General features: G+C 28.4%; 2 protein-coding genes across 2 annotated transcripts; one reads left to right on the plus strand and one right to left on the minus strand.

Annotated features, from left to right (window-relative positions):
• Positions 1 to 6,995: 6,995 nt before the first annotated feature.
• Positions 6,996 to 12,464, plus strand: LOC114183705 (COP9 signalosome complex subunit 2). Its single transcript, XM_028070821.1, has 12 exons — positions 6,996 to 7,192; positions 8,086 to 8,178; positions 8,596 to 8,674; positions 9,042 to 9,282; positions 9,378 to 9,452; positions 9,569 to 9,703; positions 10,306 to 10,493; positions 10,722 to 10,790; positions 11,416 to 11,506; positions 11,619 to 11,753; positions 11,972 to 12,084; positions 12,185 to 12,464. The coding sequence occupies exons 1-12, from the start codon at positions 7,183 to 7,185 to the stop codon at positions 12,273 to 12,275; spliced, it is 1,320 nt and encodes a 439-aa protein (XP_027926622.1). The 5' UTR covers positions 6,996 to 7,182; the 3' UTR covers positions 12,276 to 12,464.
• Positions 12,465 to 12,567: 103 nt separating this feature from the next.
• On the minus strand, positions 12,568 to 14,479 carry LOC114183730 (dihydrofolate reductase-like). Its single transcript, XM_028070849.1, has 6 exons — positions 14,225 to 14,479; positions 13,969 to 14,061; positions 13,753 to 13,851; positions 13,338 to 13,379; positions 13,026 to 13,257; positions 12,568 to 12,942 (listed from the first exon to the last, which is right to left on the minus strand). The coding sequence occupies exons 1-6, from the start codon at positions 14,345 to 14,347 to the stop codon at positions 12,794 to 12,796; spliced, it is 738 nt and encodes a 245-aa protein (XP_027926650.1). The 5' UTR covers positions 14,348 to 14,479; the 3' UTR covers positions 12,568 to 12,793.
• Positions 14,480 to 24,316: the final 9,837 nt, after the last annotated feature.

Raw genomic sequence — 24,316 nt, forward strand, 5'->3', positions numbered from 1 at the left:
TCACAACTAGGTTGAATACATTTAATAGATGAATATAAAAATGTGCAAGAGAAATTTTATATTACTTATTTGATTTTAATTCTTGACCACAAGTTGAAATTCTAAGCATTGACCCTTTTTGAGTTTCATTAACCTTGGTTAATTTACATAGAAACATATTATGCATAACATAGGAAACACGCACGAAGGAGGTAAGTCATGTTGTAAGAGATTTTTGTCAATTTTTTTTAAAAAAGTTGTATCATCAATTGCACTTTATATTATCAAATATACAATAGGATTAAGGTTTTATAAAAAAATATCTTATCTCCTTTAAAGGGTGTTCAAAAGACTGTAGATAAAAAATAGAGATTGTATTAAAACATAATATATATATATATATATATATATATATATATATATATATATATTACATGACAAAGGAAAGAAAAATCAAAGCACGATAATTTATTTTAACTCCTTTCCAACCCAAAATTTTAGTGTGTCTAATAAAAATGACAATTTATTATTAGTATTACTTTTCGTCGTACTCTAAAAGCAAAATTATTGAAGATTCTTTTACTTACTACTTCAAGTAACTATACTAAGTAGTCTATACAAACACAACTTTCTCATGCTAAACATTTTCACAAATAATAAAGTAAAGTAATAGTCATTAACTACTTCATTTCACAAACATATATACAAGTTATAACATAAGTTATTTATGCTTTGAGTTTGTAAACTTATATCAAAATGAGGAAAGCATTATATACACTTTGTAAATTTTGTTCAAAAGTTCTCTTTTAGTTTTCAAGTACTCTAGTATGTGTTAGAAAATAATGGAATAACTTTGTTAAACCAAAAAAAGGAAGTGAGGTTGAATTGGTTTAAGAAAAATTATATAAAGAATTTCTTTCTTTAAAAATCCTTTTAGAACTACTTCACTTTATAAACTAGAATGCAATTTACTTGAGAACCTTATGATTTAGAATTTCAAGTTTAGGATTTATATACAATAATTGAAAAGTAATGTAAAAGGAAAGATAAAGAATACATAAGAGTTTATACTAATTCAAATTCAGTCAATTGAATATCTAGTTCTCAGTTTTTCTTCCTAGAAAATCTGGTTTCACGCTATCAATAAAAAATGTTTGCACAAAACAAGACAACAATTACAAACACCACACACAAATAAACTTTTGATCCACTCAAGAGGATCACTAGAGGATCTCAAACCTTTGTCCACTCTTGAACACCCAAGAGGCTATGTGTTTTATCACTCTTATTGCAAACACACAATAAAACAATACTAATAAAAATCACCAATAACAAAGTGTAAAAGGGTTTGCTAATCACACCATAATCACATAGGGACTTAGAAATTAGTCAAAGTCTTTTATTTTCCAAGTTCTGAAAGCACTTCAAAAGATTGCATTAATATCTCAGAAAAACTCAGTGTAATTTGCTCTCTTTGATTGTCAAAGTTATCTCAAACATTTACAATGAGTATATATTTATAGAGCTTTGAAAATACTGATTTAAAACAACGCATTTAATTGATTAAATCAAACTGGTAATCGATTACCCTAACAAAATTTTAAAAAATGCTTGCAATTTCTCTCTTTTATAATCTATTATGGTAGGTGTTAATCAATTGAATGCACTCCTCACTAATTGTAGTAAAACAATATTAATTGATTATAAAACATTCTAACCAATTATAATTATGAAAGTTTGAAAACACTTAAAATGCTAAACCATTAGATTTTGAATCAATGAACTACATTAAGAATACTGGGCAACTTATTTTGTAGGATTGTACAACATATTAGGTTAGATGAATTTGTAAATTTATTTTTGTTATTTATATACACAATCTTAACAATTTTAATTATCCTTCTACATAGTCAATGATTAATGTAATTGTTTCTAGTTTTGTGATCTACTGGTTCTAAGATCTACTCATTCTAAGATCTACTAATTTTGGTTCTAATTCTAGTTGTGTTTTTGTTCAGGCTGCTTAATTAGGACTAGAAAAACTAAAATGAAGCCAATATTAAAAAAACTACCAAAAGGATTATTCTTATTGATAGAACCATAGTCTATAAGTGATGATAGAATATAGTTATTGGGAGAACCATAGTCTATAAGTGATAATAGAATATGATATTGGAAGAATTGTTGTCTACAAGTGATAATAGACCACAATTATTGGGAGAATCATAGTTTATGAGTAATAATTGACTATTGGGATAATCAAAGTCTATAAGTGATAATAGACTATAGTTCCAACCCACAATTTAAAAGACTTATTTTATACTATGGTCTGACATACTACGATTTTATAAATGATTAGTAAGCTCTAAAATAATCGTAGTATATAGCCTTTGTTGCACTGGTGTTACTTTGAAATATAAACATTAAGTCTAAACAAATATCATGTCAACTAAAAGGCTATCAATTTTTTTTACAACTCTGACACAAATAAAAGACCAACACACTAGTCACATTGATCTTATTCAAGGAACTATAAATAGAAAATTTCTCATGCAAAATCAATTAGCAATTTTACATGAAATGTCAACATGTTTTACATGCACTTTTGTCTTAAGTTCGAACGGCCTAATCATAGATTGTCTTACACATGATATAAAAGAATGTTCTTTGTTTGAAAACCTTCACTTTTCAAAGCTTTTTCTTAGTATAAATTTCACGCGTATACCCTCTTTTAAGAGTTATCCTTATGTATTAAAATAACTATTTCGGTGTAGCAAAACATAATAGTTAAAGAATATTGGGAAGTGACTTAATGAAAAAAATACTTATATTTTTTATCTTAAAAAGAGATAAAAGGGTAATTAAAATTGACTTTATGTACTTGTCCTAAACTAAATAATTGTAATTGTTAATTGATTAGTGGAACCCCTCACAATTTGTAAAGGAGAGTTGAATGTTGTCCAATGAAAGGTAGAATTAGTATAAATATTAAGTGTTGTTTTACTTCATCTATTACATTTGTGCTAACATTGAAAATCATTTTCAAATTGATTGTGAAAATCATTTTCAATTATTGATCCATCGACCATAGATTGTTGGTTTATTACTATTTGTTGTTAAAAAAATAAAAATCTCAAGTTTGTTAAGATTATGGATGACAATGCGGGCTTGCCCGACCCGTTTAGACCGATTCTGCACATTACGGGCTGGGCTAGCCTGCCCTGTAGAAAAAACATGGGTTGAAATACGTGGCCTGCATTTTTGAAGCATCATAATTTTAAAAATTAGTTTGTTGCATTTAAATAATTTTAAGGGTGCAAAGTTACACATGCATTGATCAAATTAATTTGAAGATAAAATATTTCATAAAGACCATCCAAAGAAAGTAATACTCTACAAACTCAAGAAAGTTACATGCTAGAACAAAACAAGTCCTGGACATGAACATTAAGGATACAAAGCAACCATGTCTTAATGATAAAAAACAATATAATAGTCCAATAAAAAGCACTATAAAAACAATCCAATAAAAAAATAGTACAAACGGTCAAAAAGAGTTCAAAATCTTGTTCACACATGAATTCACAAGTTGAAGTTTAAGAGTCTTAGGTTATGCGGGCTTGCAGGCCAGCTCGCCCCACGCCGACTTTGGCCCGCACAAGCTACGGACTATGCAGGCTAGACTTTTGTAGCCAACGGGCTCAATACCTTGGCTCGTCCTGCTTTTTTTTTCTTGCATGCCTGCAGGCCTGTTGGCTCAAGCCCACATTGTCATTCCTAGTTAAGAGAATATCGTTAGGGTCATCATCACATTTGAGATATTATTCATTTCAAAGTGTAGTGACTCCATCATTTTTTTTTTCTTAAAAGGCACATCCATGATGAAGGGGATAAGAGTGAATATAAGCTATTATTGATCTCAATTTCTTATTTGTATGAGACTTTTGGACATATGGGACACATTTCTTAGTTGAGGACTAAGGAGTAAAAGTTAGTTGAAACCCTCCTTTTTGTATATGACATCAATGTTGTGATCTTAAGTCTCCTACAATAATATCATTGTGGTTAATCACCACATCTAAAACTTTGTCTATTTTGAAATTAGATTATTCATTCATAAGTTTGTTCCTAAATGATGTCTTGCTGGATAAATATAAGAGTGTGTAAATAAATTATTCTTGGTCTAAACTTCTAATAGATGTGAGATTTTGAGATATACTAAAACAAACTTCCAAGTTAAGGTGTAAAATGTTGAAGTGATCTTAAACCCTCCTTTTCATTAAGTGTATTAAGATGACATCTTAAAATCAATATCTGAATTTAAAGTTTTGTCTACTTTAACATTTAATACTTATGTTGTACACTTGTTTGGTGTGGTAAAAGTTTCACATCACTTAAAAATCAAGATTAATGGTAATTTATATACACCATCTTTCTTTAACCTTCTAAAGACACCTTTTAAGATATAAAAATTATGATGAAAAAGTCACACTTCAAAATAAACAATATCTCTAATAGAATAACAAACACATGTTTAAGACAAAAAGTATAATAAAATCATTGAATTCCAAAATAGACAATCTATCAAATAACTCTAACAATATTATTTAATGGAACTTAAAACTAAAAAAAAAAGCTTAAATTCAAATCTCTTTATCTTTTACTAATTGAGTTATAATAACCCATCTCATAAAGTATTTTAGATTTATTTCTCTGTTATTTGTAACTTTTAAAAGTTAATGAAGTACATTCTAAATTATATTTCTTAAATAACAATGGTTCACAATGAGTTTAAGTATTTTGTTGTCTATTATTTATTAACAATTTGGTTATTTTTAATAAAAGTTTCAATTAAATTCTTTAATTATTATCTTCTTCTAAAGTTCAGGTTTCTTGTTTATTATAGTGAAAATACATATTCTACGCGGATATGTGTTCACTTTTTGTAATTTTTAAAATAAATTAAATAATTTTTTAATTTTGTTATAGATATTTATTTATTTATTTTGTAGATAAATTTTTTCATTAAAGATATTTATTTCATTTTAAAAATGATTAATTTAAAAGAAAAATTAAATGAATGAAACTTTTAAATATAACAAAAGAGTTACAGTAAACATTCGTCTAAGTTCGTACTTATTTAAGTTCGTATCTGGTCTAAATTTGTATTTGGAAAAGGAAAAATTTTGAATTAATAATTTTGTGATTTTATATTTTTTTTATCTAAATTAGTTTTTTAGAAATATTTCAGTTTTTAAAAAACATCTTTTAGTTTTAAAAATTTGTTATTATTTTAAATTAGAAAATCAAAATTAAAATATTGTAAATAATTTATATTTTATATTTTATTACATCTTGTTTATATATATATATATATATATATAAATAAAATATATGAGTAAAAATAGAATAACAAGTTCCTCCTGAAATATATTTATTATATCTATCATATTTCTCATATTCTGAAGATCCTTATAATTTCTTAACAGCCATAATATTATATTCTATAATTATATAACCACTAGTATTTTATATTGTAATATGAATATTAAAATTTTATAAGTCTGTATCAAACTTTCAATATCAAAATACAGACTTAAACAAATATTTATTATATTTAAAAAATAAAAATAGTAAAATTATTGTTTTAATTAAAAAAAAGTTTCATTAAAGGATAAACTTGAAAATAAAAATGTGGATACCAAATGACATATTCCCCTCTATATATAAGTATAAATATTCCGCTGGATTTAACATTTTTTTATTTTAAATTTTGTTATTATGCATCAATTGTAAATTAAAATTATTAATATTTTTGTTTATTAATGTTTTCACTCCTAGTTGAGTAAAAAAATATTACATTATTTCGTCTCTTAAAAATTAGGAGACTTAATATGTATTTAATTAATCTTAAAGTCAAATACAATAAAATAAACAAATAATTCAGTTTAATAACATAATAAACGGATTGGATGGCAACAATTCAAATAAATTTGAATACACGATATTTAAATTATTTATAATTAAATTATCTTCGTTCCTTAAATAGACAAGTAATTAAACTATTTTAGATTTCAAATTTATTTTTCGAATAAAGCAATTTAATTTCTATTTTAAGTCAAATTCAACTTCATTTTTCGAGTTGAGTTAACTCGACCTTCAATCTGTGACGACTCATCTTGATTTCTGTCCGGGCTGACTCGACTTGATATTCGACCAGGACTAATTAGGCTCAACCTTCAGCCGGGTCGTCTTGACCCAACCTTCGACCTGGTCTGACTAGGCTCGACCTTGAATCCTGACTTATTTGACTCGACCTTTGATTAAGACTAACTCGACTCGAACTTTAGTTTATGCTAAATCGACTTGACCTTCGATTTATGTCGAATTGACTTGACCTTTAGTTTAAGCTAAATTGACACCGATCGATATGACTCAACCTTTTGGTCAAATTTTGGCTCGAGCTCATTTAGTTCGACTATTAGCTTAAACTTAATTGACTCGATCTTAGTCTTTGATCGAAGTCAGGTTAAATCAACCTCAACTCATAATCGAGCCATGTTTGCTCGGATTAGAGGTCAAAATAATTTGGATCGGACTGAAGATCCATATGAGTGGACTTTTTGATTATGAACTTTTTTTATTCCAATAAATAAAAAGTTTCATAACTTCGTGGAATTTTAATTTTATTTTTTAGTTAATTTCAAATTCTATTATTTTAATTATTTAAAATACTTTTTTAAAATTTTCTATTTCAATTTTTTTATAATAAATTTATCTTTTTACTTAAAACAGATTTAAATTTTCTAAATAATTAAATTACTCTCCTAAATTTCTCCTAAGCGTCATCCTAAATGATACTTGTGTGGGTGATCTTAGTAATTGATGAGAAGAGCGTGTTATGGGATCTAGGAATTAATATTATACAATTTACATTTGTTAATAATTAATAAATTGATATAATGGGTTAAACTACTGAATATAGGAATTTATTAAAATTGTAAAATGGTGGGTTTTGAAAGGAATGGTAACTAAGCCTTTTATAGCGCAAGAGGCTGAAACGCTACTCAAACCCGTTACTCTCCTTCGCTTCACTCACCGGATTCTCACTCTCAGCTCATATTGCAACTCGGAGTCTCTGACTCACCGCTTCCGACCTTAAAACCTAACTCGGATCCTCAAATTCAGTCGATTTCATACACCATGGCTTCGGGTGCGTTTTCTTTTAATCCATTCTCCCCAACACTTAACGTTTCGCGCCCTCGCATTAATCTTTCTCTTATAGTTTATTTTTCGTTTGGTAAATCGGTTCGTTTATTTGTTGCTTTTATTTTTGACTTGAAGAGCCTTGAAATTTGAATCGCGATTCGTTTGTATTCGTCATTTATGCTACGGAAAGATCTAGATCGCAACTTCGGGGGTTTCGTAGGATTTTACTTCGTTGTAGTGCAATTGAGCACAAAGTCTGTAACCCTAGGTTGAGTTTGAGAAGCCCGCAATCGATAACGTTTTGTTGGTGTCATCCATTTCGTCGTGGCTGGCAACACGAATCAATGTCGAGGGCAATCTATGAGAATCCCTGAACGACTCTGAAGATTTGTGTTAAACAGGGTTTTCTGATGATTTTATTGTTTTAATGTTCTTGAGGGTTTTATTAGGAGATAATGCAATTGACTATTGGCTTTTGGTTAATTCCTCAACATGCTTCCTCGAAGAAACAACTAAAAAGCCTTATCAAACTTGGTTTGACTTTTCCCATATGTTTCTCTCTGTTGCTAAACTCTGTGCGGATTCTTCCAAGCTCGGATAGAAGAGTGGCTGGTGTTGGAAAGTTGCCAGCTGATTTAACTCGTGGAATCTTTATGATTTGGATTCAATCTCCATGCATGCCTTTAGTCCCACTCCCCTCCGTCCCTAACTTTTGTGAAGTGATATGTGTAAGCATTTATACGGCAAATTTCATTATTTGAAACTCGCCGATTATAAAAGGAAGGATAATCCCTGAGGCCTGCTAGATGGGTGTTATTTACTGGAGAAGGTTTTGTAGTCGTGCTTCTTTGACGTATCCTGATTGTTGGTTTCATTTTTGCTTCTGATATTCTGTAGATGCTGATATGGAGGACTATGGTTTTGAGTACTCAGATGAGGAGCAAGAGGAGCAAGATGTAGATATTGAGAATCAGTATTACAATTCAAAAGGTATTTCTAACAACTATTTCTATATTTGCTTCTCTTTGTTTATAAGAAACAAAAAATAATTCCTAGCATTTATGGTTTGGGAATATTGGTTTCTTTTTGGGATTCTAGATAAATTTCTAGAAATTAGATCGTGCTGTAACTTTTAAACTACTTTGTTCACTTCAAATCAGTGTTCTGTTGCTTGGTATTTCTTCCAAAAGTCAAAGTTAGTTCATTTTTGTTTTTGGTATTGATTTAACCATGCTGCGATTCTTCCTTGTTGAAATTATTAACAAAAGGAGTCATTCAAATACTTTCTATTGTTTAAATGTCTCTCCTATATTTGTAAAGATTTTTTTTTTTCATAATTTGTGGCCCAGGGGTGGTTGATCCAATTTTTGTACTGACTTCTGAGGATGCTATTTGGTTTGTATGCAGGTTTGGTTGAAACTGATCCAGAAGGTGCACTTGCTGGTTTTGCAGAGGTTGTGCGCATGGAACAAGAAAAGGCAGAATGGTAAGAATTTTATTCCCTGTGCTGTATAATAAAAGAAGGTATATAATAAAAACGATATATGTTTTGGAGTTGAAGAGCTTAAATGGTCATACGATTGTGTGTGCTGCATCCTTTCTTGTATCATTATTAATTCCACGATCTGTGACTGTTCTTTTTATTTGAATAAGTAACGATTCTCTTTCCTTTTCATTCGGTCAAGCTAGATTATCTTTAATAAATACAAGTATTGTGTTTGTTTCACGAATTCCTTCTCTTGATTCCTGTTCTCATTTATGTAGTGCTCTTTAACATCATGTATTACAATTATTCCACAATGATAATAAACCATCATGTATCACGTTTCATATTTTATCTTACACTTTACCAGGGGATTTAAAGCTCTAAAGCAAACTGTGAAGCTCTATTATAGACTTGGAAGGTATAAAGAGATGATGGAAGCCTACAGGGAGATGTTGACTTACATTAAGTCAGCAGTGACTCGTAACTACAGTGAAAAATGCATAAACAGCATTATGGACTATGTCTCAGGTTCAGCTAGCCAGAACTTTGGCCTTCTGCAGGAGTTCTACCAGACAACTTTGAAAGCCCTTGAAGAAGCAAAGAATGAGGTCAATACATTTAGACTTTATCTTTGGCCAGTGGTATTTTTCATTAATGCAGCCTTATGTTTTTTTATTTTATTTTATTTTTATGTTATTCGCAGAGATTATGGTTTAAAACAAATCTTAAGCTTTGTAAGATCTTCTTTGATATTGGGGAATATGGACGGATGAGTAAGGTAATGTATTATTATTTTGTACAATGATGTAGCCTTTGTCCAACTCAATTCTAATGTTTGTTTACGTATTGGTATCCAGTAGTTGAGTAATTTATTGATTTTGTTGAAACTGTCAGATCTTGAAAGAACTTCACAAATCTTGTCAAAGGGAAGATGGCTCGGATGACCATAAGAAAGGAACCCAACTTTTGGAGGTTTATGCAATAGAAATTCAAATGTACACAGAGACCAAGAACAACAAAAAGCTCAAGGTCAGCATTTGTTGTAGATAATAAGTTATTATTCTGTTACATGCATAATAGTAATAATGTGCCTTTTCAATCTATTATCACTCTTTCCTGCAATTTAACATTTAATTATTACAAGACCTTTCTTGCTTCTTATGGGGTGAGCTCAATTTCTCAAATAGCATCTTTTTGTTTCTGTTATTCTGTAAGAATCAATTTTTTTTCCAATTTAATCTCGGTTTGGGCAAATAGTTACAAGAGATGGAGTTTTTGGCCAAGCATAGTTGGGAGATTTTCCAACTGAAACCAAGCATGCACAAGCTATGCTGTACCGAGACATTTGTTATTGGGAGTTGATGTTATGTTAGTGAAAGTGGTCTTTATGGAGAAATAGTTGAACCAAAGGTTGATGGAGGAACATTTAGTGAATCAGCTTTCTATTATAGAAGTTCATCAAGCAAAATAAATTATAAGAAAGTAGTTATCTTTTCTTTTTTTTTTCAAAGACCCAGAAAATCATGCACTCTAAAACTAGTTGGTGTGATTTGGAGCATCCTTCTAAACAATTCTTATGCTAAAGGAAGTTCTTTACCACTTTTTACCACTCTCCTTTGTATTAAATGCAGCAACTGTACCAGAAAGCACTCACTATTAAGTCAGCAATTCCCCATCCGCGGATAATGGGAATAATCCATGAATGTGGGGGGAAAATGCATATGGCAGAGCGACAGTGGGCTGAAGCAGCTACGGATTTTTTTGAAGCTTTTAAGAATTATGATGAAGCTGGGAATCAGAGGCGTATCCAATGCTTGAAGTAAGCATATTTAAATTTTTAATTTAGTTAAGTTTTAAACAAATTGAAAAAGATGTTTCTGTATAAATGTCAATTAGAAAAAAAATCCATTTAACTCTGAACCATCACTTTTGGCAGTAATTTTTGTGACATTGTCCGAAGCATTTATGGCTGACTACTTCAAAATAAGCCATTCAAACAACATTTCTTTTTGTATTTAACTTGGTCCTAATTGCTATTACATGGCAGATACCTTGTTCTTGCCAACATGTTGATGGAGTCTGAAGTAAACCCTTTTGATGGGCAGGAGGCTAAACCGTAAGTCCTTTGTTTTTAATTAATCAGTTTATTTATATGAGTAGCTATGTCTTTCCATGAGAGGTGCTTAAATTACATTTCCTTCTCTCATATTTAGAACATACACATCCCTCCTATTAAAGGTCTATCTATGTGTTACATTTAAATCATTTTAGTGTAAATGAGTATTTTCGCGATTTCTGTTTCTTATCTGGTGATACTCAACATTGATTAGTAGCTGATTTTGAATAACTTTTCTCAATTATGTGACCTTCGAAGATGATATAAATATTTTTGGATGAAATTTTGAAGCTGATCACATAAAGGTATTTAAAATTCGTTTTTGTGACACTGAAAGTTGAAGAGAAAGCTATGATATCATTGGGCGACACTTTCATCACTATTCACCTCTGTTAGTGATTTGTCTGTATGGAAAAGAATTGAAGTGTAACTTATATTCCTCTCCTAGGGGATGGGACTGTATGTATGCCTAATTTAAAATAAGAGGGGGGAGGGGTGTAATTTAAGCAACTCTCTTGGGAAATGAGTATAATTTACTCTCTTTTTTTATCCCTGTACTTGCTCATTTTTCCCATTCTCTGATCCAATTCCCGGCTTTCTTTCTGTTTTCACTCTCATATTGCAGATACAAGAATGACCCTGAAATTTTGGCAATGACAAATTTGATAGCAGCTTATCAGCGGAATGAAATATTGGAATTTGAGAAAATCTTAAAGGTATTTTTATTGAGTCTTGCATGAGAATTGGCTACACTAATTTGATCTTCAATGTTTCTTAGTATTTATGAAAAATTTGTTGGAATTTGATATTGGTTAATTTTCTTTCCAGAGTAACAGACGAACCATCATGGATGACCCATTTATCAGAAATTACATTGAGGATCTGCTAAAGAATATCAGAACTCAAGTCTTGCTGAAGCTCATCAAACCATATACGAGGATCAGGATCCCGTTTATATCTAAGGTATGTACTCACACTACACAGGAAACTGAAGAGTCAAATACACTTTTTCTATAAAAAGTAGTCAGTAAATGCTGACAAACTATTCCATCCAGTCTCTGATTATTCTGTGGATTCTTCCTCTACTATCTCGCTCCACTTATTTGTCGAGTTGATTTACGAGGGACTTAAGTTACCGTTAGTCTAATAGATTTTATGCAACAAAACCTGTTAATTTGCAGGAACTTAATGTGCCTGAGAATGATGTCGAGCAGCTACTGGTATCGCTTATCTTGGATAACAGAATTCAAGGACACATTGATCAAGTCAACCGGCTCTTAGAACGCTCTGATAGGTTAGTTTTTATGTTTGATTTCTTTCTAATAATGTATTTAGTTTATTCTTAATTTTGTCAGTATAAAACATTTTTATTAACATTAAAAATGAATGTTCAGGTCGAAAGGAATGAAGAAGTATACCGCCGTAGACAAATGGAACACACAACTTAAATCTCTTTATCAAACTATCAGCAACAGAGTTGGTTAAACGGTGGTGTATGTCGGGAGAGTTCTGTTTTGTTGTCCCAGCTTGCAGTTTTGTCATGTGAATTTATGTAGCTATTGTGGAGAGTTAGGGATGTATTGCACCAATAGTGGAATCAAATCGAGACCCAACTTGTGATTCATGTTCTATTTTATAAAATATAATTGTTTGAAACATTCATGATTGATTCAAGGGGAATTAGTCTAATTTTATTTTTTTGATGAATATATCTGAGCAGTACATTAAGGTCTCCCCCTCTCTTTTTAGTCATTAAAGATCAACCAGTCGTACGTAGTAAAATGTTAAATATTAAGACAACCTGAATCAATTGTCATACATAGTACAATATTAATTATCAAGAACACAAAACAGGTACATACGAATCACCAATCATACATAATAACATTATTAAATGCAAGACAACAGCAAACAGGTCCATATGAATCACCTAATAATACATTATTTATAACAAATTCATGTGCTTTCCCTTGGAAATCCTGATCTCCAGAACCCTTGTTTATTCATACACCATTTTCACCTTTGTTTGGATTGGTACTACTGACTTCTTTTTCATGATCTTTTCCATTATCAATAACTGAGACACCAACTTTTTGCTGGCATAGGACTTCTTCGTTAATCCAGTTTCTTAATTGATTGGTAGTCACTTCATCTGTTTGCGATAAGACATGGAAAGTTCAGTTTCTAGAGTAAAAAGCATAACCAATAAACGCGGAGAGAAGATCGATGACCTACCCAATCGTGGGACAGTGTGACCCTGGGGGTGCCTCAGTATTAGGGGTTTGTCAAATGCAGATGCGAGATCCTCACCAGGCACTTTTAGCCAATCTTTGTCCCCAATGAAATGAACAGATTTAGCTTTGATGGGATCTTTATAGGCAACATCGCATATGCTGGGATCTCTGAATTTGCTTCCTGATATTGATATAAAAAAATTTATGGGTGGATGCTCCTTTAACACTTTTCCCTGTTAATTTCGTGCTCACTGGTCAGATTTTTGTGGTTCAAATTAAATCACAGATCAAATTGTAGTAGTGTTTTACTTGCCTGTGCCTGGTAACCAAGCAAAAGTGCACAAAGGGTTGCGCCCTGATTTACATAAAGAAGGGAGAAAGCTGAGTTTAGTAGTAGTTTATACATGATAGTAACTCAGAATCTCCTAAAGTATGCTCAAGTAATGCCAGAGTCAATATATAAGAATGAATTTGCTCAGGATAATATTCTCCAGCAGAGAATTCATAACATTCCATAATTATCAGGGATGTGATAATTTCTCGTACATATTTTATTCCATAATTAGGATAATAGGCTAGCTGAACATTTTGTATTTCTTGCATAGGATCGCTGATGCTGAATTATAGAGATAGAGTGTGTGTATCATAAATCAGGAATTTTTCTGACAGTAATATACATCTGCAAAATCCAGAAGGGATTGAATCTTGGAGCAATCATGAACGTTTACCTGTGAGAAGCCAAGGAAGCCATGGAAGGGACCATTGGCTGTAATGTATTCGCATAAGTAGGAGATACATTCGTCCAAGTTAAAGTACACCGTGAAGTCCTGGGCAAGATTTGTGTATGTATATGTTCAGTAATTTCCAGTAAAACCAAGGCAAGTGAAGTTTGACAAATTCATCACCACATGATCCACGAAATCTTAAAGATCAAGTATTTCTACCTTTTCAAATTGAAACCACTCATAGTAAGGTGGAGGAAATATTCCTTCTATGTCAGACTTCCCTCCAGCAGGGAATTTACCATCTGGGAATTCCTGTGGCATTCACATTATAGTTAGCAATTATTGGGTATAAGAGCTGATCACCACCATCATCAACAAAGGAAGAGTTTGAAATATCCAACAAGGGCTTAATGTTAAAAGTGTTTGATGAATACACTTGAACATTAGCAAAGTAAAAGTAAAACCTATTCATTACCATGTGAAATTGAGTGAATAGAGAAGGATCCCATTTGCTGATCTGCTTTTTAAGAAAACTGCCACTGGTTCTGAATCCATGGAGACAAAGTATTTTGAGCTTGTTTCCATTTTCTCTTTCCATGTTTGTTTTCCCAGTGCCTCACAGAAAGTGACTTATTTGTAGGAACTGGAATTTATGAAGACTAAAGATTGTAGCTACCTACCCACCCACCATATTTTTTAATGTATTCCAACAACCATCTTATTTGACTTGGAAGTAGGTAATTGGACATGCAAGCCTTACACTACTGCGTAGTAGCTGGGGCTGCTGCATAGACCGTGGCTTCTTGGGGACCTCTACCCATTCTATGGCTCTTTTCTTCCCATCATTTTTAAGAGAGATCAAGTTTTTATTCACCTTCTTCATCATGGAAGTGTATGGCCTCTTCTTGGCCCCCACTTAAGTTCTTAGTTTTTCAAAAAAAAGTTTTAGTTTTAATCTTTTAATGATAATTTTTTTCTGTTAATCGATTGTTAATTTGAATATATGTTATACACATAGGTATTCAATTAAGTTATTTATTTATTACTATTAAAAAGGATAGAGAATTACTACATGTTTGTTCACATTGAACTCGAATAAAAAAAATGAATTGAAGATAATATAGATATTACATTTCATAAAAGTAGTATTGTCCATAAAAATTATTTTGACAAAAAAAAAAATATAATAGTGACGAGATTACGCATTGAATTGAATTGAAGATTGATTTTTTTTTTCAAAATGATTTTGAGTATTTGGTGTCAAATATTTTTTCTTCATAACTTATTTCAACAATTCTAAAAATAAGAAATCAGTTTTTATTTCTTTTTAAAATGAGTGAAAATACATATAAAATTTTAGAAATTCTTTAATTGAGATTAAAATATATTTGATTATTTTATTATTAAAAAGTTTTAATATATATATATATATATATATATATATATATATATATATAAATATAAAGAAATAAATAAAAATAGAGTTCATTTTATAAGAGTTACCATCTCTTTAAAAGAAGAATACATTCTTTTCTTTGTCTTTTCTTTTCTATACAATTTTTAACTTTGTACTCGCCCTTTTGAAGAATGAAGTGTATTAAGTCTCTTGGCAAAGAGACCTACACTTCTATCCAATTGCTTTGTTGAACAAATTAAGTTCTTCTTTTACTCATTTTAGAATAGTTTGGTTTTGGGTTGCATGTATGGTTTAGGAGCTCTTGACTAATCTTTGTTCAAGTAGGATCCTAAGAGTATGATCAGACCTTTGATCTAGATCTTCTTTGTGTAGATACTGTCTATCTTTGTGGTTAGGGATGCTTAGAGCCAGATGAACTGTTTTGTGCCTTTAACTAAGTAAGAAAAGTTAACTATTTAAAAGTGATTTTATTTGATGTGGAATTTTGGCTACTTATGAATTGGAATTTTGATGTATGGTATGCACTGTTTAATTTAGATTGTGAATTTAATTGGGGAATTAATGAAATTGTTGTTATGTGAATTGGTGAAATTGAATATGGAATTGGGGCTTCTTAAGCTAAAGAAAGTTTAAACTATAATCTTATAAGTTGTATTTAGTGGAGAATAGCTCAAGAAGAGTCAAATTTATCAATTAAAACTTATAGGAAAATCACAACTTTCTGGTGCAGCGTCGACGTCCATGCAGTCCCACTGGGCGCCACTCAGACAGTGGCCATTGACTTTGTTGGCATTGAGCAAAAAATTAATATCATTGGGTGCAACAAAACTAGTGAGTTCACTGACTTGTTGGTGCTAGGCGCTACCAAGGGACCGCCAGGCGCAACTCGCGTTTTAAAATCCAGGAGCACCAGGAGATATGGCGTTGGGCACTAGGTTAAGGACGTTGGGTGCCATCCTGTTTTGGGTCTTGGAATGTCTCGGTAAAATTTTGATTCCTGCTTTGTTAACCACTCGATCAGATTGAAATTTTGATAGATGGTTCTTGACTTATGATTATTCATTTTTACAGTTGGGATTGTCAATAAGAGGTATATAGATAGAGAAATGATTTTCACATTTTGATGTACTTGATAAAAATATTGTAATTGAATGTTATGCCAATGTAATAGAAAATGAATGATGAATTATTAACATGTAATTTGAAATAAAGAATAGGTGAATTATGTTATAAGATGAGTTTGGATTTAGGTGAAATACCTATGTATGACATGATGTGATTATTTAAGATTATATGCGAATGTTAGTGATGTTTAAATGTTGAATGAGATGATGATATGAAATTGGAATGTGATGAATGTGTAATGGATTTCAAGGGAGAAAACATTCCACTCTTGTGTTAGGTGTATTGAGTAAGGACTTGGAGGAGATTATCCAAACTCTGTTAGGTATCCCAACTCACATAAAGTAAGATATCTAGTTATAGTGAAAGTCGATGGAGGTTCCTACGACAAGAATTGGTTATGAAGGGACCTTTTCTGGCTTTCATAGGTTAACTAACCTTGCATAGAGGAAGGCTAGGTAAATCCATGGTTTGATGAGCCAAAATCTATTGGGATCCTTATGGTAAGGAACAATTCTAACGTTTCGCTTAATACACAAAAATCCTTCAGAGGTAGTTTATGTTTGTTTTGTTATATATGATGTGTATGCTAAATGTTTAGTTTTGAAATGGTTGATAATGTCTTCTTCAAAATTCATTATACAAAGATATATTAAGATAACTCTTATATGATACCTTGTAAAACAACTTTAGTTTAGTAAAATTTATTTTATTATATTAAAGTCACTACAATGTGAAATTCTTTTAATTGATTAAACTATTATGTTAATAAAATAAAATAGTATGACCATCAACTAGACACCTTCATTAGACAACCAACTAGATGAAGAAAGACAAGGAAAAGTCACCTATTCTCTTCCTTGACTTTGAGTCTTCTTCTAGATTAATATTATGAGACAATTGCTATAAGCAATATCAAAATTGAACAACTCCAAACACTACATGAACTTTCTCATAATAATAGGCTTGGTGACATAAATTGGATTCTCCTTCACACCAATCTTTTGCACTTCAAATGCTTCTCAATGTGAAGAAAATTATACTTGGTGAACAAATCAACTTTGCATTTGGTATCGGAGAACTACATATAGCCTAGGTTGGGGTCAAATAGTATAAAAACAAATTGTTCATTATTGGTTTCTATTACACATACTTATATTCTCTTGGTTGTCTTTAAACATTTTAGAAAGTTTTTACACTCATTTATAAAACAATTAGAGGAATCCTTATAAGCATCTAATAGGTCATATTGGAAACAAATTTCAAGGCAATTTTAAAGTTCTATTTAAACCCTCTCTTTTTAAAGTAGATGTTCTTTTTTGAGATTTCCAATATGTTTTTAAGTAATGTTATTTTTTTAGAAAGACATTCTTAATACAAGTGCTCTAGAAAGTGTCAAGTGTGACAAATTACTATGAATCATTAAGAAACAATTCAATATTCCTGTATTCTTGGATATAAATGATTTATGTGTAATTTTTTGGGGTATAGAGTGAGAATGTGATGGGTGACTAATAAATGTATATTTTATATCATATGATATAGCATGTTACACATTTGTTTACATAATTAACTCACCCTTGTATGTGTGATATAAACTTTACGATCATACTTGATATGAGAGCATACGATATTGCAAGTGGCATGTGATAGAGTTAGAGTAATTTTGTTTCCTTTAGTTATGGAATGTATGAAATATTATAATGTTTTGAGGAACACAATGTTCGTTGTATGGATATATAATTTTCAATTTGACAGTATGTTTTTTGGTCTAGCTCACCATAATGATGGGCCAAAGGTAGTATAGGATGGGCAGATCCACCTACCCTTCTTTTACAATTAAAAATTAAAATAACAAATAATTTAAGTAATTAACTTGTTTATATTATATTATTGAAAAGATGCAAATATCAATAGAACTACAACTCATTAATACTTACAAATTAAGTTCAAATTATTAATCATAACGAAGTAATATAACATTAAAGGTAATAATTATTTTAACTTATCATAATAGAGATATTCATTAATCAATTAAACACTTAAAAAATATTTATTTGATTAAATGTGATATATATATATATATATATATATATATATATATTATAACAAAATTTAAAAACAAATACAAAATACTAGTGGACAAATCCACCAATCTGTCAATCTACCAACCCATTAATCCATCCTTTTTAATAGGTTAGACTAAGATTTTCAACCCACTTTGTCATAGTAACCCAGCGCATCATTCTTTATTTATGATAAGAGATCAAACCAAATTGAGATGGTTTGTGGTTTGCTACTCATATCCAAAATTAACAATTTAATCTTGAAAAATATTAATGAGAAAGCATAACATATAAATTAATTTAAATAAAACTATACCTAAATTTATTAAATAAAGTATCAAATTTGATTTTTATAAATTAAATATACAATTTATTTTTTACTACAAGTAGTAAACTATGCATACAAAAATTATTTTTCCTTTAATTGCAAGTTATTATGCATGATCAATTATTATAATAATTATCTTAAAATTATACTAATAATAGTAGAATAAACTTGTCTATATCAATTCATATTTTATTATCATGGTATTATAAACCAAAATCTATTAGGATCCTTATGATAGGTGCAAAATATCTAATGTCTAATTCAATACATGAAATCTTCCGAAAGTAGTTGTTATAGTTTGTCTAGATAATGGTATATGATTGAATGAAGTTGTTGTATGTGACTGGTTGTTTTTAATCATTTGATTAAATTATAAGTCTTTCCTTTTTAAATATACTACCTTACCCTGGTATATGATTATATTTTTTTCTAGTATGATTATGTGTTACACAAGAGCATATAATAATACAAGTGAGGAACCTAGTAGTGATCTAGCCCTAGAGTAGTGTATATATGGACAACTACTTATGTATAACTTATTTCATGTTGTATAACATTCATCTTTCTTTTGATAATTTTTATATTTTGAAGAACTATGTTAGGTATATTTTAAGGAATGTTATAATACATGGAGCATTACTTATGATGTGATATTATGCTTAATACCAAATTAATGGATGCTTTAAATTAGTTTAGAATTTCTATTAATCCTGGGTGTTACATTTGTTGATGTCTATAAACCTCCTTCTTTACATTTTAAAAATTTAAAATAGAATTCTCCATTAACTTATAATGTTGAAAAATACCATTTGAATTATATAACAGTTGGAAGTCCCAAATCGACTAGAGAAAATGTTGATTTCCAGTATATCAATGAGTGCAAACCTTACCTTACAAGTCAATTTTATGAGATCGAGTTAGGCTTAAAGTTTACTTCTTAACACTCTATCATAGAGTCTATCCTAACAAAATTTGTTGTTTTTTGGGTTTATTGTTTTATCTGCTATCGGAACCTATATGCATCGACGTGAGAAGATATGTTGGAAGTCTTATATCGACTAGGGATAAAACCAATTTACAGTACATAGGTGGGTGCGAGCATCACCTTACAAGCTAGTTTTATGAAGTTAAGTTAGGTTTAAAAGTCCACTTCATAACAAACATATATATATATATATATATATATATATATATATATATCTATATATATATATATATATATATATATATATATATATATTTCAATTAAGTGTTGGTAACTTTAATTAATACTTTTATATTTAATTTACTAATTTTATTTTATAAAATATACATAAAATGAATATTTTATCGTAAGATAATTTATTTTAAAAGTTAATACTACTTTGGATATGAAATAAATAATATTTAGTTATTATTTTTTTGAATAAAAAAGTATATTTAAAAAAATATCAAATCTATGATTTAAAAATAAACCTAAAATAAATATTTATATGTTTTTGTCAAGTTGATTGTAAGAAATTACTTCTTGTATAAAATTATTTTATATACTTTTGTGTGTTTTTGTGTGTTAGGTATGAAGTTTAAAAGTTCTTTGAAAAACATTCATTTTTTCAATAAATATTTTTTCTTTAATAAATTCAAATAATATTTTATTGTAACTAAAATGGAATATGAATTACGATATTAACTTTTAAGATAGGTAACTATATTTTTCCTTTCCTTTTCCTAAATACATTTTTCATACCAAAAAATCAAATCGTTAGTTGGTGTTCTAAAATAATCACACATATTTTATATAAATTTTATTTTATTTTCATAATTAAGAAACTTATAAGTTTTTTTAATTAAGAAACTTATACGTTTTTTTAAATAAGAAACATTAGTGTAGAATTAAAAGAGGTTTATTTATAGTATTTCGTAAAAGAGGTTTAAAATTGAAAATAGATGGTAAAGAAATTTTGAAACATTGGTATTATAAAATACAACCTATAAATTAGTTATTCCAAGAACAATTTAATTCATTTACACTTCATTTTAACTTTCTATTTCATTTTACATTAATAGTTCATATCAATTAATAGCTCATATTGAATAAGTGATAACGTATTTTAATTCTTTCTCAAGAAAACTTTAACATCAATATGCTGAGATACTATAATTTTTCTTTCTTCGTTCATATATATATATATATATATATATATATATATATATATATATATATATATATATATATATATATATATATATAAGAATAAGAATAATTTCCTTTATATAATATAGAATAATATAAATAAATAAATAAATAAAATTAAGAGTAAATAATTTTCTTTGCTATATTGGATGAATATTTAAACTAATTTATTAATTTGTATAAGCTTAGTTGGAAAAATAAATCTGAACTAATGTATATGTAATTTGAATGAATAAAAGTATAACTATGTTTTTTTCATCTAATTTTTGTTTTTAGTTTATTTTGTAATAGAACTTCATTTTAAGTGATAATTAGAAAATTGAAATTAGTAATGAGAATTGCTTCATAAAAAAAAATAATTATTTATATTTTGCCCATGTATATTTAAGGTTTAATTAGTTAATTGATATCTATTTTTGTTTAGATGTATCAATTTGGTAGCCACTATTAAAAAAGTATCAATTGCGTCCCAACTATTGAAAAAAACGTCTCAATTAAGTCTTTTTCACATAAAAATTGTTAACACAGTTAACTATGTGTCACGTGTCCGTCTCTAGTTTTTTAAATTATTTTAAAATTTTTAATTTGTTTTGAATTTTTGTTTTGTTGTCATGTGTTAGGTCCTTGGTGTGCCATGTGGCACTGCTAGTGCCACGTGACAAGGTATTGTTACGTGTTAGTATTACTATCAAATGTTATTGTCTTGATTTCAATTTAGTTTCCACATATGTCTAATTGATTCAATTTAGTCACAAATATGTCTATTTGTTTCAATTTAGTCCCCCACATATGGCATTTTAATTCAATTTAGTCTCCAACTCTTTTTTTTTGTCAAAATAGAGAAATATTCTCTCTCTAAGACAAAATTTATTATTTATATAAATTTTATATTGATATTTGTCATTAAAAAATGACTTACAAAATTGAGTATTGATATTTATATTAAAATTTAGTGATAAAAGTCATGAATAACAAAATATAGGTTAATATTACAAAAAATGTAATATGTTATATCGTCATTTTCAATACAAAAAATATGAATATAAAAATACTCATATTTCTTTATTGAAAATGACATTATAACATGTTACATTTTTTTTTAAATTTTATCTCAATTTTTGTTATTCATGGCTTTTACCACTAAATTTTAATATAAATATGAGTAATTAATTTTGTAAGTCTTTTTAATAATAAATATCAATATTACATTTATATAAATGATAAATTTGATCCGAAAGGAGAGACATTATTTCTCTATTTTGAAAAAAAAAAAACATTGGAATAAATTGAAACAAGTAGATATATGTGTTGACTAAATTGAAACAAATAAACATATGAGAACTAAATTGGATCAAATAAACATATATGTGAACTAAATTAAAATAAAGACAATGACACTTGGTAATGACACTAACACGTGACATCCACATGTCACACCAAGGACCTGACATGTGACAACGAAAATAAATTAAAAAATATTAAAGTTAAAATTAAAAAAAATAGAAAAACCCAGAGACTGACACATGGCACGTCGTTAACTACGTTAATAATTTTGTTATGAAAGAGAACTAATTGAGACACTCGTTCCAAAGATGAGACGCAATTAACACCTTTTTAAAAATGTATACCAAATTAACACATTTAAACAAGAGTGAATACCATCCGACTAATTAAACATATATTTAAATAAACTTAATTAAAAATTTAAGTTTAACTTATAAAAAATACGTTATGTTTGACTTCAATTTATTTAATATATTTATATATCAATTATTTTCTTACCAAGTCTTTTTAATAATTTCCTAATTTTAACGATATAATATCTAAAACGTTATTTTATTTTATTTTATTTTATCTTAATTTAGCACACAGAATTTTGTAAAGATAAATAATAAAAATTAATAAAAATTTAAGTACATTATATATGAATTCTTTTTAAGTTATATATATATATATATATATATATATATATAATATGAAATAATGTATATGTAATTTGAATGAATAAAAGTAAAACTAATTTTTTATCAAACTTTTGTTTTTAGTTTTATTTTGAAATATACCTTCATTTTAAGTGATAATTACACCATTGAAATTAGTACCGGGAATTGTTTCACAACAAAAATTAATGGATTACATTTTTCCCATTTATTTAACTAAGCTTAATTAAAAGTTGAAGTTTAACGTATAAAAAATATGTTAAGTTTGACTTCGATTTATTTAGTATATTTATATGTCAATTATTTCCTTACCAATTTCTTTTTATAACAATTTCCTAATTTTAACAATATAATATCTGAAATGTCATTTAAATTTTTTTTATTTTAACTCAAAATTTTGTTAAGATAAATAGTAAAGTTAATAAATAAGTTTTAGTATATTATATGCGAATTCTTTTTTTTTCTGATATATATTATAATATTCACCTATTAACTATTTATACATATTTTTAAGATTTATAATTATTTGTTAATACAATTTTTGTATTAAAAATTATTAAAATTAAATTCATTATATGAGAAATACAGAGAAACAATTAATTTTAATTTTGTTTATAATTATCTTAATTTTGTTTAGTCATTTGTCTAACAATATTTATAATACAATTTTAAAATAAGTTTTTTAGGCACAAAATTGAATAAACCTAACTTATAAAATTTTTGTGGAGGAACAATGATTGAAAAAACCTATACATTACTATTACTATTTATACTTTTTTTTTTCTATTTTAGTCCAAGTAGCAATTTATTACAAGTCACCCCAGTTTCAATACTTTTATATAAACTTTTTATTTATTTATTTATTTATCTTATTTGACATTTTTCATTGTTTCTTTATCATATTACTTGTCATATTTATAAATTTTTTCACGTTATCTTCTATTTTTTCCTCTCTAACCCAATCAAAATATGTTATGAATATTTACATTTGTTCTATAGATAATATATATTTAATACATATCCTAAAACAAGAAAGAGGATTTAAAAAACAAAATTTTGATTGTTTTCTCATTTTTCCTCTCTAACCCAATCAAAATATGTAATAAATATTTTTACATTTGTTCCATAGATAATATATATTTAATACATATCCTAAAACAAGAAAGAAGATTTAAAAAACAAATTTTTGATTGTTTTCGTAGTTTGAAATCTTTGTACCGTTAATAAATCCTACGGTTCTAAGGTGGAAGTGGAGTGCACAGGCAGACAGAGCGCGTGGAGGAGCCATCTAATTTAGGTAGACAAGAGGTAGCCAACGTCTACATATTCAGGAGATCTGGGCTAAGCAACAGCTCTTTTCAAAATAATATTTTTTTGACATTATTTTCGAACAAGCAATTAATAATTTTGTTAAAAAAAATTACTATATCCATATTCATATTAAATGACCTTACTAAAATTTTAAATATTAATTAATTAAATAATTAATGGCGTCTCCCTTTTATTTCCCAGCTTGTGAAT

The sequence above is a fragment of the Vigna unguiculata genome, chromosome 1, assembly GCF_004118075.2.
Source record: "Vigna unguiculata cultivar IT97K-499-35 chromosome 1, ASM411807v1, whole genome shotgun sequence".
NCBI lineage: Eukaryota > Viridiplantae > Streptophyta > Magnoliopsida > Fabales > Fabaceae > Vigna > Vigna unguiculata.

Coding starts and splice junctions, on each gene's coding strand:
- LOC114183705 (XM_028070821.1), top strand. Junction 11,507..11,618: donor AATTTGAGAAAATCTTAAAG/GTATTTTTATTG, acceptor TTTTCTTTCCAG/AGTAACAGACGAACCATCAT. Junction 12,085..12,184: donor CTCTTAGAACGCTCTGATAG/GTTAGTTTTTAT, acceptor ATGAATGTTCAG/GTCGAAAGGAATGAAGAAGT.
- LOC114183730 (XM_028070849.1), bottom strand. CDS start 14,347: ATGGAAAGAGAAAATGGAAACAAGCTCAAAATACTTTGTCTCCATGGA. Junction 13,258..13,337: donor TGCTTGGTTACCAGGCACAG/GCAAGTAAAACA, acceptor CGAAATTAACAG/GGAAAAGTGTTAAAGGAGCA. Junction 12,943..13,025: donor TCACACTGTCCCACGATTGG/GTAGGTCATCGA, acceptor TATCGCAAACAG/ATGAAGTGACTACCAATCAA.